The sequence below is a fragment of the Bombyx mori genome, chromosome 24 (assembly GCF_030269925.1).
Source record: "Bombyx mori chromosome 24, ASM3026992v2".
Classification (NCBI taxonomy): Eukaryota; Metazoa; Arthropoda; class Insecta; order Lepidoptera; family Bombycidae; genus Bombyx; species Bombyx mori.
In genome coordinates, this window is record NC_085130.1 from 15,981,407 (window position 1) to 16,002,454 (window position 21,048).

The 21,048-nt window shown below is 39.2% G+C and overlaps 1 protein-coding gene across 3 annotated transcripts in view; it reads right to left on the minus strand.

Annotated features, from left to right (window-relative positions):
- LOC101735872 (single-minded homolog 1) overlaps positions 1–21,048 on the minus strand; it is a 101,662-nt gene that overhangs the window by 76,524 nt on the left and 4,090 nt on the right. Inside the window, exon 1 of one of the 3 annotated variants that reach the window (XM_038019884.2) lies at positions 4,531–5,030. The exons of the other annotated variants lie outside the window; for them this stretch is intronic. Coding sequence (XP_037875812.1) covers positions 4,531–4,561 — 31 coding nt within the window. The 5' untranslated portion in view covers positions 4,562–5,030. Of the gene's footprint in view, positions 1–4,530; positions 5,031–21,048 lie in introns of those variants that run through there. 3 annotated transcript variants of the gene reach the window in all.

Below are 21,048 nucleotides of genomic sequence, written 5' to 3' on the forward strand. Positions count from 1 at the left end.
ACCTAACATCTGGATTGTCAGTAGCCACGAAAACTGTAAATTATTCGAAAGTATTGGAAATAGTATAATGACAAAAAAAGACGATGTTATACCGTAAATATTATAGATAGTATACTATTTATGTATGTATGTACCTATATGTGTGGATGTATTTGTGTATATTTGTATAGATATTTACGCTTATATGTGTTTTGTGTATATATTTGTAAACGTAATGTAATGTAATTTAATATAAATTTCATTGCACCTACCACAATCTTTGGTTGACTTGTAGAGAATGCCTTAGGCATTAAGTCCGCCAATGTCAATCTTACATTTATAAAGTGTAATAAAGAAATAAAGAAATAAATAAATATAGTTATAATTGTACTGGACATTGGTTCATTTTAAAGCTTTTTGGTGGAGAAACCAAATTCGGAAAACAATTAACGAAAAAAAAAACGCATATATTTTATCACGAGATTCTCCCGTTGGCAAACGGTTTACAAATAAAAAGTCTCTATATTGTATTAAATAATATACTTCATAATTTTATAGCATTTTGTAGCTTCGGATAGGAAATATCCGCTTGAGTGGAATTCACAAATAATAGATATCACAGTAAGATTGAGTAGGTAGGTATACGAAATGTTAACAGTGAAATATCTCTAAACACTGGCCGTTTGCAATATGAGTTGATGAAATGCGCGGGAAATTTATAATAAGATGTTAATATCTAATTTAATCTGTGGAGCTTACACGAGAGCGGCAGACACAATGATATCTATATATTAATACGTGAAGCAAAAACTTTGTATACCTTTTTACGGAAATTGCGCGGACCGAGGAGTATGAAATTTCCCACACTTATAGAGAATATAGAGAAGAAGTGCAGAATGTTAATTTTTTTTTAAATTATACGTGAAAAATACATTAAATCAATTAAAGAAACATTACACACACAACCATGTATTTGATGCACACACGCATGCATACTATTTGTTGATTGTCAAATTTTTCTTATTGCTTACAGTCAGTCTGTGGTCAAATTGAGAATAGATTAAATATTGTTTTTCTTTATTAATATTTGTCTAAAGTGTAGTCTTGACGAAATCTGTGATTATAGAAGTTTATTAGTCTTTGACAATAGAATAATCATAATAGTGTAGGTAAAAACTTATAATTTCCATTAATTATAGTTGAATTCCGACTACCGGGGATCCTCTTTTTTTTTTTTGTCAGGAGGATATCGCCGGACTTCCGCCCTTCACTGGGGATGGAGGGCGGGGCATGTCGGAGTCGAACCGACTAAAACCTCCTGTCGCTCAACAACCAGCATCCAAACTTCGCATGAGACAGAGCTCATGAAAAGGCAAAAGGGGGAGACGCGGGACGCCGGACTGGCGGTCGTCGGCGCCACGACCACCAGCCCTCTCGGTCGGCAACCGGGGAACCTCTAGTCTATTTTAATACGCTTTTATTTACAACGTGTTAAATCGCGTTTTCTATTGTCATTAAATTATTACCGAAGCTTCGGATACCTACATGGGTTTTCGTATTCACGGATCTTACAAGTGTATTGTTTGTTTGTTATAATGCAATCATAAGTCTTTGTTGCATTAAGTGGAATTTATTATTAGTAAAATAAGGTTATATCTCCTGCTAGGGCTAGTGTTAGCAAATTCCCTCAGGTTGAGCCCGTGAGCTCACCTATCCGTCCGCGCATATCTGAAATAGCCTTTAGGCTCCCCGGGAATTGGTCGAGAAAACAAAAAAAAATGTAAATATCTTTCGAACGCAGTGATTATTGAGAAACATTCTAATGCAGTGATAATTTTTCTAGCAAATTCCATTTTTAATTTTTAATTTTTATTGATTATATTTGTAGACGAAAATCGTGCCTCAAATCGGTAACGGCGAATTTAATAACGACTATAATATTCGATTCGATTAATATATCGATTAATTTTATAATTCGATTCTTTTGTTTTTACGTTATTTTTTTAAACATTTCGGCTAATCGATATCCGTAGGATCGATGTATATATACCAGCGTAGACGTTTTCAATGGCCTTCCTTAGATGTATGGCGTAAGGAAGCGAACAAACTCTTCAAAATCAAAATTTAATCCCTTTCGGGTATTGAATGTTTTCGCTGCCAAGCCATTTGTCATTTGTCTTAGCTTTAGGAAAAGTAGAGGTCTGCTGTACAAACTTCTAAACAACAACTGTTGTGGCTTAGAGACCGTCTGATGCTGTATGGATGCTGTATTAGGTTGAGCGTTGTCGTATACCTAGTAGCAGCAGGGACGAGTGATTAACCACAGCTGGCTGAAGATTGACGGGCTTATGCGTAATTAATTGGGTTTGAACGGTTAGTGCTTTTGTCGTCTATTTTACGTACTTTTTTTTTAATTGCTTGTATGGGTGGACGAGCTGACAGTGCACCTGGTGTTAAGTGCTGCTTCACGGCAGAAATAGGCAGGGTGGTGGTACCTACCCGCGCGGACTCACAAGAGTTCCTACAACCAGTAATTACGCAAATTATAATTTTGCGGGTTTGATTTTTATTACACAATGTTATTACTTTACCGTAATAATATGAGAACGGTCAATTCGTTTCTTGTCTTTTTTTTATGAGTGAGTCATTACTGGTGGCCCGGAGGCCTTTCCAGTTTCACCAGAACAGGTGGACGAGCAAAGGCTCAGCCAGGAGGGGTGGGATTTGCTAACAGCTGCCCGAGCGCCTCCGAAGGAGACCTAACAGCTCAAGAGCAACTGCTTCGCGAATGAATATACTACCGGATCGGAAACGCGACCCGCTGAGAAGATCCGGTGAGAAACTCAGCGAGCTGATGCATGGGTTAGGTTACTCGTCGAACTCGACAAAGAGTTCGACGAGTACGGTTACCGGGTTAGCGTTCCTTGTCGTCTGGTTCGTGTCCGTCCGTCTTTTAGGAAGTCAAAAAAAGTCTATAGTCTGTGTCTAGTCGTTGTAGGTCTTATGTCCTGTCAAAGAGGTTGCACGCCACGACAGAGACGGCCATGGCGTCGCGTGTTGGTTGTAGTGTTGACCGCGGGAACCTCCCTACTCTGACCGGGTTCTGACCCCGGACGGAGATCGGACGTCGGGTGTAAGAGTGCAGGGGAGTCGTTTAGTGCAGAAGGACCCTAAAAACATCCTTGGGCCCGCGGTCTGCTCCCAACATCAGCAGATCGTCAAGTCCCAGATACCCCGCGCGCTGCCTAGGCTTGTGTATAATTATGTTTAGCTGCACACAATACACATCCGCAGTAATGTTCGTGCCATTTGAAGTCGTCGTGGCCTAAAGGACGTCCGGTGCATTCGTACGTAGCGATGCACCGGTGTTCGAATCCCGCAGGCGGGTACCGATTTTTCTAATGAAATAATATACGGACTTAACAAATGTTCACGATTGACTTTCACGTTGAAGGAATAACATCGTGTAATAAAAATCAAACCCGCAAAATTATAATTTGGTTAATTGCTGGTGGTAGGTCGTTTTGTGGTTCCGCACCGCCCAGCCTATTTCTGCCGTGATGCAGTAATGCGTTTCGATTTGAAGAGCGGGGCAGCCGTTGTACTGTAAAAACTGAGATCTTAGAACTATTATCTCAAGGTAGGCGGCATTTACGTTGTAGCTGTCTATGGGCTCCGGTAATCAGGTAACATCAGGTGCGCCGTAAACTCGTTCACCCACTTAAATAATAAATAAAAAAGTTTTCGTTGTGGCCCTAAAACGCGTGAAGTCAGAGCCGCTTTTTTTCTTCTTTTAATTTTCTTAATTATAGCATACGTATTCTCTTCGTCTGATGTCTGTATATATGTCATAACAGCCGACGAATCCAGCTAGATGAATGTACCCCGTCTATATTCTGAAGTCGGAGTGGAAAATATAAATCCTATTACATGTATCTGGAACGCGATTTTAGCGAAAGAAAGAGACGGACGATCGAAGTCACAACACTAGTGACATTAAATAAAGAGCCAAAAGTATTTGCAAATCAGTAATATAACGTCACAGTGTTATAATAAATTGCTGTTTTTTTTTAATAGTACATTTATATCATAGCGGGAGACGATGGTATCAATTGAATCATACTCTGCGAATTTATGAATTTGCATAATTCCGGTAATTATGGTAGGTGCCGCCATTTTGCCCATTTCTGCGCAGACGAGTAAACACTTAACAGCAATTGGGCACATATTGTTGTACCAAAAAGACGTTGACCACTCACGATCAGTTGCTTAGATTTTTTGTATGTAACTTCCATTAATTGTTTTATTACTTTTATTTCAGCAGCACAAAGAATCGAAGCCGAACCGATAATGAACGCTTAGCGTAAATACGAAACAAAGAAAAAAAATACACACCCGATAAAATTTACGTGCAGTCTTAGATTTCGTAATTGAAATCGATATTAATATTAAAAAAACAAAATAGGAACGTTAACAAATTAAAAAAAGTTGTGTAATTTATTTAAGTTTAAAAAGATATATATTTCACAATTAAATAAATAAATACCTTACCCGACATTTTCTCCGTGAACTTCAAACGCATAACAAATATAGTCTACAAAATAAAAAAACACTAGTCACAACATTTAAAAAAAAAAAAAAAAAACAAACACACACAAATAAATCCTTTTTTGTTTTTGTTTCAAATATTGTCTATGTACGGACAAAGCGCGGGAGCGACAACCAATATGGCGACTGTTTTCCTAAAGCGATTTTCCATTTTACTTCCTCATTTTACTAAGTATAGCCGAGTCAGGCATACAACGCTTTATTGTAATGCAACAGTAGCGATGGACACATTGTAACTGACCTAAATTACATATTGTTTACATTTAAATAAAGCATTTTTAGTTGCACCTCAAGATAGCAATGGCGTTGCATAATTAATTATATATACAGATATATTTTTTATTTTTTTAAATATATTTTTATACATTTGCTTTGTTCATATCAGGTTTTAGGTTGTAATGAAATACTTTATTAACCATTTATCGTGTTTTAAATAATTTATTTTAATATATAATTAGAAGTAAAGGGTTTTATTTTCTTTAGAGATACAGAATATATTGAGAATTAGGCAAGTTTTTTTTATTGCTTAGATGGGTGGACGAGCTCACACTGGTGTTAAGTGGTTACTAGAGCCCATAGACATCTACAACGTTAATGTGCCACCCGCCTTGAGATATAAATTCTAAGGTCTCAGTATAGTTACAACGGCTGCCCTACCCTTCAAACCGAAACGCATTACTGCTTCATGGCAGAAATAGGCAGGGTGGTGGTACCTACCCGTGCGGACTCACAAGAGGTCCTACCACCAGTAAGTCATTTTTAAATGTAATTGAAATTGTTTTTGTTGTGCGTTCAATGTTTTAGCATTTAAAATAAAATAAATTAATTATTTTACAATATTCTTACGAATTTGTAATCAGAAAAGTCTTACTTTTAAATATGACGAAGAAAAAGATCAATACTAAAAACTATTTTTTTTGGTTTATTTGTTGTGAGATTTTGTTTTAATTAGTATGAAAAGTAAAGTTTGAAGATTTATCTTCTTCTTCTTCTCAGTCGTGTCACTCTTGACAGAGTGGTCGTGATCGTCATGTAGTGTTGGAAGGGGCAGACTTGATGCGTCTCACGATGTCGCGCCATCTCTCCCTGCTCGAGGCCATTCTACTGCACTCATTTAGGGGACCTCCCGCTGCAGTTTTAATTTGGTCGGTCCACTGCATTGGTGGCCTCCCAATTTATTTTATTATAAATTGTTTCATTTTCAGTTCATTTTGGCAAGTAATCAAAGTCTACGAGATCGACTAGTGTATTATTTGTAATATTGTAATATAGTATTTGGAACATCGAGAGATAAATAAAATAAATAAATATTTACTAACAGTCACGCCACGTTAACTGGTCCCGTGATAAGTTCGTAAAGAACTTGTGTTACAGGTACCAGATAACGGATATAAATGTAAGATTTTTATTATACACATACATATATTTAATAGACATCCATAACCCTGGAAAAGACATTTATATTTATCATACAAATATCTTCCTTTGGCGGGATTCGAACCCGCGACCCCCCTGTGTAGTGACCATGTCACTTACCACTACACCAGACGGCCGTTTAAAGTTAGAGATAGTTGTATAGTAAATTTTAACACAATATCTTCCAATTACTTTACGAAATACACCCATTTTATAATAATTCCAGTAATTTTCAATTGCTAATTAACACTAAAATATATCTCAAAAGTTAATATTTTAAATTTTACACTGCTTTAGAAAATAATCAGTTTTTTTTTTTTCATTTCCTGAACATTTTACATTTTCAGAGATGTGCCCTTTTCGAAATTGCATATTCAATTAATTATTCATTTATATTTTTAGTCCTTATTGCATTGAATTAGCTTCCGATCTATCCGTTGTTAATTGGTAATCTTAGCCCATAGATATAAAGTACATAAAAAAACAGGATAATTGAGAAGTAGCTTTTTTTGTAGTTGATGTTTAAATACTTGTAGACGTGATTTTAATATTACTAGGGGTTCTTTTTTTTATTGCCGTATAGGCAGACGAGCATACGGCCCTCCTGATGGTAAGTGGTTACCGTCGCTCATGGACGTCAGCAATGCCAGGGGCAGAGCCAAGCCGCTGCCTACCGCTTAATACTCTCCACAAGCCTCGTTTGAAGAAGGACATGTCATAGCGCTCAGGAAACACCGTGGAGGGGAGCTCATTCCATAGCCGGATGGTACGTGGCAAAAAAGATATCTGGAAACGCACTGTCGATGAACGTAGTGGCTCCAGGTAGTGCGGATGAACTCTATTTTTTGTCCCTGTGGCTCTAACCTAAGGACGTTGCTAACACTAGCCCTAGCAAGAGCCGTGCTTCGCAGAATCTACCACCGGATCGGAAACGCGACCCACTAAGAAGATCCGGCGAGAAACTCAATGGGCTGTGGTCGCCTAGCACTCGAAATTTGAAATTATTAATTTAAAGGTTAGTCGACATCACGGATATAGCAAAAAGGTTAGTCAATCTCACAGGAAACCGAAGACATGGCAGCTACATTGAACAAAGAATTAGTCTAGCTATTCAAAGGGAGAACGCTGCCAGTATCTTCGGAACCTTGCCTAAAGGGACTCTTTCAAAAATATTATTTAGTTATACAAATTATATTTCTTAAGATTTTTAGTTTTAGGTTCACAAATTTAAATTTTATTTCTGTTTAAATAAATAACGAATTTAAATTATAAGTTTGAACATTATTGAGGTTCTGTTGTCAAAGAGTTTACCTCTATAATCACAGATTTCGCTAAGACTACACTATAGACAAATAATATTAAAGGCAAACAATATTAATCTATTCTCAATTTGAGCACAGACTTTAAGCAATAAACAAAAGAGTATATGTGCGTGTGTGTGACAAATACACGGTAGTGTGTGTAATGTTTTATTTATTGATTTAATGTATTTTTATGCATAATTAAAAAATATATATAAAGTTAATATTCTGGACTCCTTCCTTCTCTGTATTCTCTAGAAGTGTGGGAAATTTCATACTCCTCCGTCCGCGCAATTTTTTGTAAAAGTAGCCGTTGTAACTATACTGAGATATTTAGAATTCATATCCCAAGGTGGGTGGCGGCATTTACGTTGTATTACGGTATTACGAAAAAAAAAACACGCTACGTGGTCCGGCTAGCGGTCGCCATTTGAAAGCTTTTGATGCCTTCGCCTCTTTAATACGGTTTTATTAGCTTCAGACGCATGTATGTATGTTTGTAACGGAATCTTTGAACATGATTTTGACCCCCCTTCAAAACGTCGAATTAACTCTATCAAGGACCAATGATAAAAAATGATTTTATTGTAAAAAAACCGTGGGGTGCTTTTCAGGATATTATCAAAATAACCCTTCTACGCATATCGGTTCATAAAATATTTATAACCACTGATACCATGCACCCCACGCTTTTTTTACAATAAAATAATTTTTTCTTACACTATTTTTAATTCAATTTTTATTTATTTATTGCTTAGATGGGTGGACGAGCTTACAGCCCACCTGGTGTTAAATGGTTACTGGAGCCCATAGACATCCACAACGTAAAATGCGCCACCCACCTTGAGATACAAGATCTAAGGTCTCAGTATAGTTACAACGGCTGCCTCACCCTTCAAACCGAAACGCATTACTGCTTCACGGCAGAAATAGGCAGGGTGGTGGTACCCACCCGCGCGGACTCACAAGAGGTCCTACAACCAGTAATTAAAAATTTATTTTCTATTTTTTAGTTATTAAAATTTATTTTCTATTTTTTAGTTGGATTTTCTATAAAAGCGTATTTTGTTAGTTTTTTTAAACTATTATTGTTTAAGAGAAATTTACGGTGCGCACTGCAATCTTAAATCGCTTCATTAGCTTCCACGATCCTCCTGAAAAACCCTTGTCCTTAATTCGACCCCAGAGAAAAACTCCAAGCACAGCTCTCTCCATTCCTCTTTGAGCTTTCGTATCTTTTAGTCTACTTCCAATGTCCATTGTGAGCGAAGTCTAAAGCAATCGAAAATACAATAGAACACCCCACACCACCGACCTTGAGACATGAGGTTGCCGACTCAAACGCACCTCAATAACGGCTAATCTACTTATCGAAAGAGAACGCATAATTGCTTGCACATCGTAAACGTACACAATAGTATTATAATAAAACGATAATATAATTATTGTATGTATGTATGTATGTATTGTCGTTAAAACACAATAAAAATAAGCTTTTATGAATGGCACAATGGCTGTGATGTCGGCGTACGGGCGGAACGTGAGGCCGAATAATTAGGCGCCCTTTGTCTACGGCCGATCGATGACGATAACAATATGTCAAATTATGACAATTGAAGTTTCTGTACGAGGGAAGATTTGTTTCACGGAACATGTCTTAAATGATGTTAATATCTCTTACTTACCAGCTCATTATTAAGAATTTAGTTCAGAACGTCTTGAACGATAATAGTCTGTAGCTATTAATTAAAATAGGGATGTGAATGTCCAACCCTAACCCACTCAAACAATCATCGCGGCTTAAAAGATAAGACGTCCGGTGCATTCGTATCTAGCGATGCACCGGTGTTCGAATCTCGCAGGCGGGTACAAAATTTTCTACTGAAATACGTACCGTAAAATGGGGCGATTAGGGACAAATTCCAACTTTATGAGCAATTTTAAGGTAGTTGTTGATGTATATAATGCTATATCAGGATCAAAATGATTGAGTCTTGGGGGCATCTTTGTTGTCTAATTTAAAATTAAGCAACTAGCATTTTAGTTTAAGCAAAAAATGCAAAAATAGGTGTAATCCCTATTTACCCGAAAATTGCGGTTAATTGGGACGAAATGAGAAATTTGCTAGGGTTGGCACTACTTTTATTTTTATATATAGTTTTAATTTATTTATTTGTTTAGTTGCACCAACAAAGTGATCATTAATAAAAAAAATTGAAAAACTGACAGAAGTACATAGCAGACATCATCTCAATTATAGGTGCAATCGACAGTGCATTAACAACAAAAAATATATATAGTGGGCTTTCTTAGAAACGGTTTATATTTCTCCGTTCTTGGTAAGTACTTAGGGGCTGATATTTCTATCTGGGTTAAGAGATTAGGTGTGTCGGTTATTCCATGGATTAATCAGATGAATACCCCCACTCTGAAAAAATATTAAATATTTTATTATGTATTACTTAGACATTTTTGTCCACCTTGAGATTTCATTGATCTTGTTACATGTCTCTGCAAAATCGACTTACTTATATTAAATTGCTTATCTATTTCAACTAAAGACTTATTCCCAATTTCGCTTCGAATAAACCAGATTTTTATCAACAAATTTAAAAAATATTGTTATAACTACATAGACAACCCTACAAACCTGTACCTATTTATACTTAGGTCGTTTCCATTTCACGTATTCTCATCCCAATTGACCCCTTTTTCGTTGTTATTTGCACCTAAGACGTCCCCAATATCCCCAAAAACAACAGATTTTTACATGTATTTTTATTTAATCAAATACATTAAAACCAATAACAACTGAGACTTACCTTTGATATATATGCTGGTTCCAACACTAAATAACGTTTATAAATAATAGTCGTCTTCTATTATTATCAAATAAATAAAAGAGAGCAAAGTTTCTAGCACTAAAATAATTACCACCACAGGAAGTTAATTTGAAACGCGATTTTTATAAGTTAGCAGCTATTATCATGCATATTCAGAGTTGTTTTGTGAACTTTCAACATTCTACTATTAAACTACAAAAAATGGAAGATTTTGCAACGAATATAAAACTTATATTGAGCGTCGAAAGATTTTCCCGGTTTTTTCCCGATTCGCCTCTCAATCCCTAATCGCCCCATTTTACCGGTACTTAACAAATATTCACGATTGACTTCCACGGTGAAGGAATAACATCGTGTGGTAACGGATAGGTACCACCACCGCGCCTATTTCTGCCGTGAAGCAGTAATGCGTTTCGGTTTGAAGGATGGGGCCGTTGTAACTGTACTGTGACCTTAGAACTTATATCTCAAGGTGTGTGGCGCATTTACGTTGTAGATATCTATGGGCCGTGAGCTCGTCCACCCACCTAAACAATACAAAAATAAACAAATAAAAACTCATTGCAGGTATTTAGTTTTTTTTTTTTACTAAATTAAAACTATATTTCCGTTTTATACTATGCGTATTTCCTTAATTAGAACAAACTAACCCACACAGACACAAACACAGACACAACCCACTGAGTTTCTTAACAGATCTCAGTGGGTCGCGATTCCGATCCGATAGTAGATTCTGCGAAGCACTGCTCTTGCTAGGGCTAGTATTAGCGAATTCTCTCAGGTTGAGCCCGTGAGCTCACCTACCCGTCCGTACGTAGCTGTAATAGCTCCTTAGGCTACCAGCGAATAGGTAGGGGGAAAAAATCCAACAATCATTCTCTGCAATGTGGTTTCTGTTAACACGGAGTCTCCTGAGCGACGCGGTGTGTCTTTAAAAGGAGGTTTAAAAGCTCTTGCTGAATAGAGGTTTAGGTTCTACTAGCATTCACGTAGGACTATAACAGCTTACCATCAGTAACAAATAAAATGGTAAATTTAAAATGTAACGCCGAAAACACAATAAATTCACAATACAATAATTGAAATCCCGGAATCTGATAATAAATCAAGCATAGACAACAAAAAGGTGACATTACGTTATTGTCTACGGTCGTACGTGACCGGGAATGGGCCGGCCGTATTACGCGATACGCGATCGACGGTAATATCACAAACGTATTGTTTAGTCTGTGCACTTTGTGTTTTGGCGGGAAATTCGGGTATCGATTTTATGTTTATGTGAAGTCGTATTATGTTAATAGGCGATTTTACGATTTGATTTCGGAGTCGTCGTGGTCCAGAGCTAATGTAAGCATCAGCCCGCTGAGTTTCTCGCCGGATCTTCTCAGCGGATCGCGATTCCGATCCGGTAGTAGATTCATTCGCGAAGCAGCTACTCTTGAGTTTTAGGTCTCCTTCGGAGGCGCTCGGGTAGCTGTTAGCAAATCTCATCCTTCCTGGCTAAACCGTTACTCGCCCACCTGGCCTGGTAAAGTTGGAAAGGCCTCCGGGCCACCAGTGATCTCTCAAACATACAAATAAGGTACCAGCTGTAGAGCTATCTGTAAAGCGATGCGACTATGTTCAAATCACGCAGACATTTTTTTACTTACTTAATTGTTGGTAGCTTAAGCGATCATTCCGACTACGCGCGGACTGGTAAGTGAACTCACTGGGCTCTAACCTGAGGACGTTGCTAACACTAGCCCTAGCAAGAGCAGTGCTTGGCAAAATCTACTAACGGATTGAAATCGCGACCCGTTGCGAAGATCCAGCGAGAAACGCAGTGCGTTGTCTCTGAGGGGCTTTAAGAATAATGTAGATTTAAACTCGGTTATATTAATGCAATAATTCGAGGATCCATCGAGATTTTCTTGGTACTTGAAGTGATCGCTGGGAATGTCAATATAGTGCACGATCTTAAACCTTTGTAGTTGGACAAACGGAGCATTTTTACCAATTAGCCCGCCGAGTTTCTCGCCGGAACTTCTCAGTGGGTCGCGTTTCCGATCCGGTGGTAGATTCTGCGAAGCACGGCTCTTGCTAGGGCTAGTGTTAGCAACATCGTCAGATTAGACTCCCTGAGCTCACCTACGCGCTCGATTATACAGATATAATCTCCTAGATTGAAAAAAAAAGACATGTAAATGCCGCCACCCAACTTGAGACATGAGTTCTAAGTTGAGTATAAGAGAGTTGAGTATAGTTACAACGGTTGCCCCCCCTTCGAACCGAAACGCATTACTGCTTCACGGCAGAAATAGGCAGAGCGTAGGTACCTACCCGTGCGGACTCACAAGACGTCCTACCATCAGTATTGTCGACGGTAGGTATATTTCAATTCACACGATTCTAATCGAATTCCTGTCAAGAGCCAGCCCGTGATTTTTGTCACCTCCCAATACAATCCCGGAAGATTGTAGTGAAGCTAATCGTTGCGAATGCGTGGGAAAGGAAGGAAGGGTTTTTGCATTATATTACCTTGTCACGTACCAATATCCGAGTGACGTGCATAGGAATTTAAGCTTTATATTGTTATCGGCATGGTCGGGATTACCTTAAATTTTGGACTAAAGGAAATCGGGTTTTTTGTTAAAGACTGTATAAGTGCGAACTAAAGTGAGTAATCGCTGGATGCTGTGTTTCTGTTTTAATAGAATATAAAGTTTTAACGAAAAAAATGGAACTGACTTTAAATGAAATAAGGTGGTAGGACCTCTTGTGAGTCCGCGCGGGTAGGTACCACCGCCCTGCCTATTTCTGTCGTGAAGCAGTAATGGGGTTCGGTTTGAAGGGTAGAGCGGCCGTTGTAACTATACTTGAGATCTTAGAACTTATATCTCAAGGTGGGTGGCGCATTTACGTTGTAGATGTCTATGGACTCCAGTAACTAATTAACACCAGGTGGGCTGTAAGCTCGTCCACCCATCTTTTTTATATTTTTTTATTGCTTTGGTTGTTGGTGCTAAGTGGTTACTGGAGCCCATAGACATCTACAACGTAAATGCGCCACCCACCTTGAGATAAAAGTTCTAAGGTCTCAGTATAGTTACAACGGCTGCCCCACCCTTCAAACCGAAACGCATTACTGCTTCACGGCAGAAATAGGCGGGGTGGTACCTACCCGTGCTCACTCACAAGAGGTCCTACCACTAGTAATTACGCAAATTATAATTTTGCGGGTTTGATTTTTATTACACGATGTTATTCCTTCACCGTGGAAGTCAATCGGGAACATTTGTTAGGTATGTATTTCATTAGAAAAATTGGTATCCGCCTGCGGGATTCGAACGCCGGTGCATCGCTCGATACGAATGCACCAGACGTCTTGTCCTTTAGGCCACGAAGACTTCAAAAGCAATAAATAAAAAATAATAAAAAACGACCAATAGTGACGGGCTCACTGACTCAGTTTCTCTCTGGATCTTCTCAGTGGGTCGCATTTCCGATCCGGTGGTAGATTCTGCGAAGCACCGCTCTTGCTAGGACTAGTGTTAGCAAATTCTCTCAGGTTGAGCCCATGACCTCGCCAACCCGTCCGCGCGTAGCTGGAATAGCCTCTTAGGCTACCAATGAATAAGTAAGGTAAAAACACGAAGATAATGACGTCACCACGCTGACGTCATCATTTTTAAAACGGTACCATTCGCTCCGTCGCTTAAGTAACAAACAATATGACCTCGTTCTCTTAGTACCGGAAACAGCGGAGTTTGCTTTAAAACGCTCAAACAAGATGACCGTGCGATATCGAGGCCAATGTTAGTGGGACATTAAATATCTTAACAATTAATAATAATGTATTCACGACTATATAAACTTGAGGCAACGCTTTTTTTTCCCTACCTATACTAACAGCCTTGAGAGGCTATTTCAGCTTCACCCTAGCGCGTAGGTGAGCTCACGGGGCTCAAACCGGTGGCTAACACTGACCCTAGCAAGTGCAGTGCTTCGCAGAATCTACCACCGGATCGGAAACGCGACCCAATGAGAAGATCCGGCGAGAAACTCAGTGTGCTGCGTCTATGGGTTAATTCACTCGTCGAGCCCTTCGGCGAGGACGGTGACCGATGCTTGTGGTACCTAAAAGCACCGTTAATGGATCGGGCGGATCCGTAATGACGTGTTTAGGGCGACGTCGACTATTTACCATTTGGTCTACAGAATAGGGCATGTAATTACCGGCGGCCACGACAAGAGGGTTTTCGTGTCGTGCCGCCTTCTCAAAATGGCGCAATGATGCTTACTGTATGTATATATACTTACTGATTGAGTCAAGCTCCAGGTCATCATAGAGATATATGACAAAAGCTATTTCAATGATAATCGTGTGCTAAATAGAGGTATTTTTTATTTTATTGCTTAGACGAGAGGACGAGCTCATGGCCCACTTGGGGTTAAGTGATTACCGAATTTCATAGCATTAACAAAGTAAAAGTCGCCACCCACCTTGAGATATGAGTTCCAAGGTCTCAATATAGTTACGACGGCTGCCCCACCCTTTAAACCGATACGCATTACTGACGCCAGAAATAGTCGGGGTGGTGTTACCTACCCGTGCGGACTCACAAGACGTCCTACCACCAGTAGTAGTTAGAATAAATTAGGCTGCGTCTAGGTTTGGGTCTTACTTTTTGGTTCTTACACTACACACGCGGCTTTACACATTTAAAAAACTCGCTGTAAACAATGATGGGTCAATTAGCTTAAATAATGTGTGAATAACTTGGATAAGCCGGCCCGCGATAATGGCGCTTGTAATAGTCGCATTATTGTAAACTTAATAAACGTGAAAGTCCCTATAGAGAATAAATTGTTTTTTCACCTACCTATTCGCTGATAGCCTAAGGGGTTATATTAGCTACGGCCAGACGGGTAGGTGAGCTCACGGGCTCAACCTGAGAGAATTTGCTAACACCGGCCCTAGCAAGAGCAGTGCTTCGCAGAATCTACCACCGGATCAGAAACGCGACCCACTGAGAAGATCCGGCGAGAAACTCGGTGGTTAAAAAAGAGCGTGTGAGGCTGTATCTGTAGTAGCCAAAAGACTTTCCATCTGGTAGGCCGTATAACAAAAAGGCAGAGGACATTCGAATGTTTCATTGAAGAACGAAAAAGCGTCAATAAATCCTAAAAAAACAACAATAGACAACGTAAAACGATCCAACGCTAGCCACTCAGACGCGACTCAAAAGGCCCTTACCCCCGGCCCTTACCTTTCGACGACGACGACGAAAAAAAAAAACGAACATCAATTAATTCTACAAACAGCTAAAATGCAGCGCAAACACTACCTTAGGCCCTTAAATCCTGGGGGTGCCGAGCTGAGATACGGCACGGAATCCTCTCGGTCTGCGATTGGCCGATACAACCACCCTCCACCCCGTCCGCGACCAATCCGGAGCCGAGCAACCCACCCCCTACCAATGAGAGAGACGGGCGGCTCTACAAACGGAACTTTTTAAAATTGACAGCTCGTGGAATTCATTTTAAAATTCGAAAAAAAAAACATAGATACATAGTTGTTTTTTTTTCTTTTGACAATGGCTTCGTTCATTTGGACGTCCTGTCAAACTATTGGCCTTATTAGAAAACTGTTCCCTATTTATAATAGGTATTATAAATAAATAGTAAATATAAGAATGCACAGTTGTCAATATTGTATATTGGAACATAAACAAAAGCATTCCTATTTTACGTCTGTAATAATATTAAAAACTTTTTTTTTATTTCGACGACGTCCTTAAAATTTGTCGAGTTTTTTTTTTACTGACATCAGTAACAATTCGATACAGCCTGCACCTAAAGTTTAAGAGCTTCAGTAGATACTTATTAAATTTACAAGACGGTATATTTCTTATTGGAATCTTGTATTCACAATTCCCAAACTAGATCTATGTAGGCAACTATAGTCAGTTCGATACAGCTTGATACACGTGACGTTTGAATGAGCGATAATAAAGAATTTATCTTTTTTCTTTCACCACAAACACAGCCTCAGACACACTGTATTTTAGCGGGATTTTCACGTTTATTAAGTTCACTAGCTGACCCGGCAGACTTCGTAGTGGCTCAATCGATAAATAAAAGACCTAAACTTTTGTATAAAAAAAAACTTACAACAAACAAAAGGAATCCGTCCTACGGGGGACACATCAAAGGAAAAACAAAATTGCTATTTTTATTTAACTCCGAGTATTTTCTAATTTATCTACCTCTTAAACCTTCTCTGGACTTCCACAAATAATTAAAGATCAAAATTAGCCAAATCGGTCCAGCCGTTCTCGAGTTTTAGCGAGACTAACGAACAGCAATTCATTTATATATATATAGATAATAATGCGACTGTTACAAGCGCCATGATCGCGGGCTAGGCTTATCTACGTTATCCACACATTATTTAGGCTAATTTACCCGATCATTGTTTACAGCGAATTTTTAAAAGTGAAAACTCGCGTGTGTAGTGTAAGTACCAGCTAAATAAAAGTCGAGGGCAAGAGTTATAAGGGAACATCCGTAAAAACCACTGTATATTTATATATACTAGAGGTCCCGCAGTAGTCGAAATTCGACTATAATTAATTGGAATTGTAAGTTTGTACACTATTATGATTATATTTTATACTTCTATAATCACAAATTTCGCCAAGACTACACTATAAAAAATATTAACAAAGACAAACAACATTTAATCTATTCTCAATTTGACAACAGACGTCAAGAACAAAAGTTTGACAATAAATAGTATGCATGCGTGTGTGCGTCAAATACATGGTATATAGTGTGTGTAATGTTTTCTTTATTGATTTAGTGTATCTTTTATGCATTACTTTAAAAAAATATTAGCATTGTGCACTTCTTCTCTATATTCTCTATAAGTGTGGAAAATTTCATACTCCTCCGTCCGCGCAATTTTCGTAAAAAGGGATACAAAGTTTTTGCTTCACGTATTAATATATAGATTAGTATAGATTGTCACGTAACATATCGATCATACCCGATCCTGTAGACCGAATGGTAAACCGTCGACGTCGCCCAAAGCACTTCATTACGGATCCTCCTGATCCATTAACGGTGCTTTTAGGCACCACAAGCACCGGTCACCGTCCTCGTCGAAGAGCTCAATGAGTGAATTAACCTACAGACACAGCCTACTGAGTTTCTCGCCGGATCTTGTCAGTGGGTCGCGTTTCCGATCCAGTGGTAGATTCTGCAAAGCACTGCTCTTGCTAGGGTCAGTGTTAGCAACTCTCCGGTTTGAGCCCCGTGTGAACTCACCTACACACGCTCGGGTAAGCTGAAATAGCCTCTCAAGGCTATCAGCATAGATTAAAAAAAAAAAAAAGTGACATATCGAGGGGCGAAAGACTATTTGGTTTAATCGACGTTTGTGCAACATTACAGGAGAGCCATTTAAAGTAAAACAATTTGCAAAAAAATATCATAAACAAAACAACTTCTTCAGCTATTTGAATCGAGTAAACTTAATTGAAGTTCAATTAAAAATATCGAACTGTTGATGCGAATAGCAAATAAAACGGACCTTTAACAGGTTAAGGACCGAGATTTTTTAGCGATTTTTGCCAAAAGTAATTAATTAAATGCATACCTATGGATAAGGAATTACTCAAATAAGCTATTCCTATTTTTAGTTTTTTGATTATGCAATTATATTGTCGAACTGTTGATGCTAATCTATACATATAAATAAAATTAGAGTGTCTGTTTGTATTATTGAAATAACCGCTTTTTACTACATGCATATAAATATGTATACGGTACATACACCAAAATAACATTTTTAATAATTTTTGTCTGTCTGTCTGTTTGTTCCGGCTAATCTCTGGAACGGCTGGACCGATTTTGATGATATAAGGAGTAACTTAGTCTACTTTTTTAGACTAGCTTCGCCTCGCGGCGTCATCCGCAGTTATTGTCGTACCGCGCGCAACAAGGCGGGCTTCGCCTATCAATAATAAAATTTAATGTTTCTGAAGCGAAGCGAGGGCAGGTCGCTAGTTTTTTTATTATTATTGCTTAGATGGTTGGACGAGCTCACAGCCCAGCTGGTACTTAGCACCACTGGTTACTGGAGCCCAGAGACATCTACAACGTAAATGCGCCACCCACCTTGAGTTATAAGTTCTAAGGTCTCAGCATAGTTACAACGGCTGCCCCACCCTCCAAACCGAAACGCATTACTGCTTTAAGGCAGAAATAGGCAGGGCTGTGGTACCTACCCGCGCGGACTCCCAAGAGGTCCTACCACCAGTGATTACGCAAATTATAATTTTGCGGGTTTGATTTTTATTACACGATGCTATTCCTTCACCGTGGAAGACAATCGTCAACATTTGTTGAGTACGTATTTCATTAGAAAAATTGGTACCCGCCTGCGGGATTCGAACACCGGTGCATCGCTCACACGAATGCATCGGACGTCTTATCCTTTAGGCCACGACGACTTCGACATTTACTCGTCGAGCTAAATATCGATAGGTACGTAACTACCGGAATACGGATTATAATTGGGGCTATTTTATGTGTCCACTTGCAGAACAGTTCATACACAGATGTCAAATAAATCGAACAACGTTTAAATTTTATCGCCGGCCAGGACGGTCTCTTAAAAAAAAAAAACAAAGAACAAAAGCTATAAATTCATTTAACGAACACCGCGAAGGGCGAGAGAGAACAAAGAGTTTTGTTTTAAAAAAAATATAGGTAGGTAGGTACGCATATAAATAATACGTTCGAAATTCGAAACTGTTTTGACGTCTCGATTTTTGTTTTTTTTTTTGTTGATTATTTTTCATAGTCTCCCTTGGCACCTGCTTATTTGGCCGCGTAACCAAAGTGCCTAGCTCTAATTCAAAATCGAATTGTAATGTAGTAGGTACACAGGTGGTCTGCGATTAGGAATCGATAGATTTGTGCGTACAAGCCATTAGTAGTCATTGTACGTGCTTATTTCTATGTATTTTAATGAAACTTTGTGATAAAAATAAGCAAGTTTATTTACCTGTAGGTGCTACCTTAATATAACGAACCTCAATATAATATGTAAGATTTAACAAATTCTTCGTCATATTAAGTGCTTCGGTGGCTTGGCTCTGCCTCTGGCTTTGCTGAAATCCATGGGCGACGGTAACCGCTCACCATCAAGTGGTCTCTTCATAACAAATGGTAGAGCAAATTAATCTTATTATAACAAAGTCAGTTTACTGAATTACTTGATATAACGAATATTGAATTGTTTCCTTCCGATTTGTTATACCGAAGGTCTTCACACGGAATAGATAAATAAGGTGTATAATAATAAATAAAAACCACCTTATTTATCTATTGCGTGATTCTTCAAATATACGACGATTCAATAAAAAATAAACGGAAAGTCTTATACAATATTACTAGCGACCCGCCCTCGCTTCGCTTCGGAAACTGTAATTTATCATTGATTTCTCCACTATTTAATGGATGTTATTATACATACAAATCTTCCTCTTCAATCACTCTATCTATTTAAAAAAACCGCATCAAAATCCGTTGCGTTGTTTTAAAGATTTAAGCATACACAGGGACAGACAGATATAGGGACAGAGAAAGCGACTTTGTTTTATACTTCAGGAACTCGGCATCAAGCAGCGTCTATTTGGTATAGTACAGTCTCGAATGGTGAATTTCTTCGGACACGTTTCGCGACGAAATGACCGGTCCATAGAACGCCTCGTTGTACAGGGAAGCGTTGATGGTACAAGACCGCGCGGAAGGCCACCAATGCGATGGACCGACCAAATTAAAACTGCAGTGGGAGGTCCCCTAAATGAGTGCAGTAGAATGGCCTCGAGCAGGGAGAGATGGCGCGACATCGTGAGACGCATCAAGTCTGCCCCTTCCAACACTACATGACGATCACGACCACTCTGTCAAGAGTGACACGACCGAGAAGAAGAAATGTAGTGATAGCTTTGACCGTTTAAATGATACATATTACCCCTACCTATTCGTTGGTAGCCTAAGCTACGTGCGGACGGCTAACATACAGTATTTATGCATACATATTACATACATACGGTATACATTAACAATGGCTATTTCGAGAAGGAAGTGTGCAGGAGAATTGGCATGGCCATGTGCGCTCGAAAAAAACTCGAGATCTTTTTTTGTTTCTTTTTTATTGCTCCGAAGGGTGATCAAGCTCACGGCCCACCTGTGTTAAGTGGTTACCGGAGCCCATAGTCTTCTTGATTTTTTTACGAAGCGCTGAGACTTTTTACTGGTGGTGGGACCTCTTGTGAGTCCGCGCGGGTGGGTACCACCACCCTGCCTATTTCTGCCGTGAAGCAGTAATGCGTTTCGGTTTGAAGGGTGGGGCAGCCGTTGTAACTACCTATATTTGAGACCTTAGAACTTATATCTCAAGGTGGGTGGCGCATTTACATCGTAGATGTCTATGGGCTCCAGTAACCACTTAACACCAGGTGGGCTGTGAGCTCGTCCACCCACTAAAGCAATTAAAAAAAAAAAACTTGGTCACTGATGCTGGAGAATGATGCTCCGTATTCCGTGGACAAGATTTCGGACTAACGTCAATTTTTTATGCGAGAACTCAAGATCGCCTCCCACCCTCATCCTAATGTCTTCGCAGAGGCCTTCAATACATCGGTCACATTGCAAGAAAGGATGGCAAGATGCGCGGTCATCGTTCTCGTCGAACCCGTCGCTCGCGACGAAGGACTTGGCGAATAACTTAATCCATAGACACAGCCCACTGAGCTTCTCGCCGGATCTTCTCAGTGGGTCGCGTTTCCGATCCGGTGGTAGATTCTGCGAAGCACGGCTCTTGCTAGGGCCAGTGTTAGCAA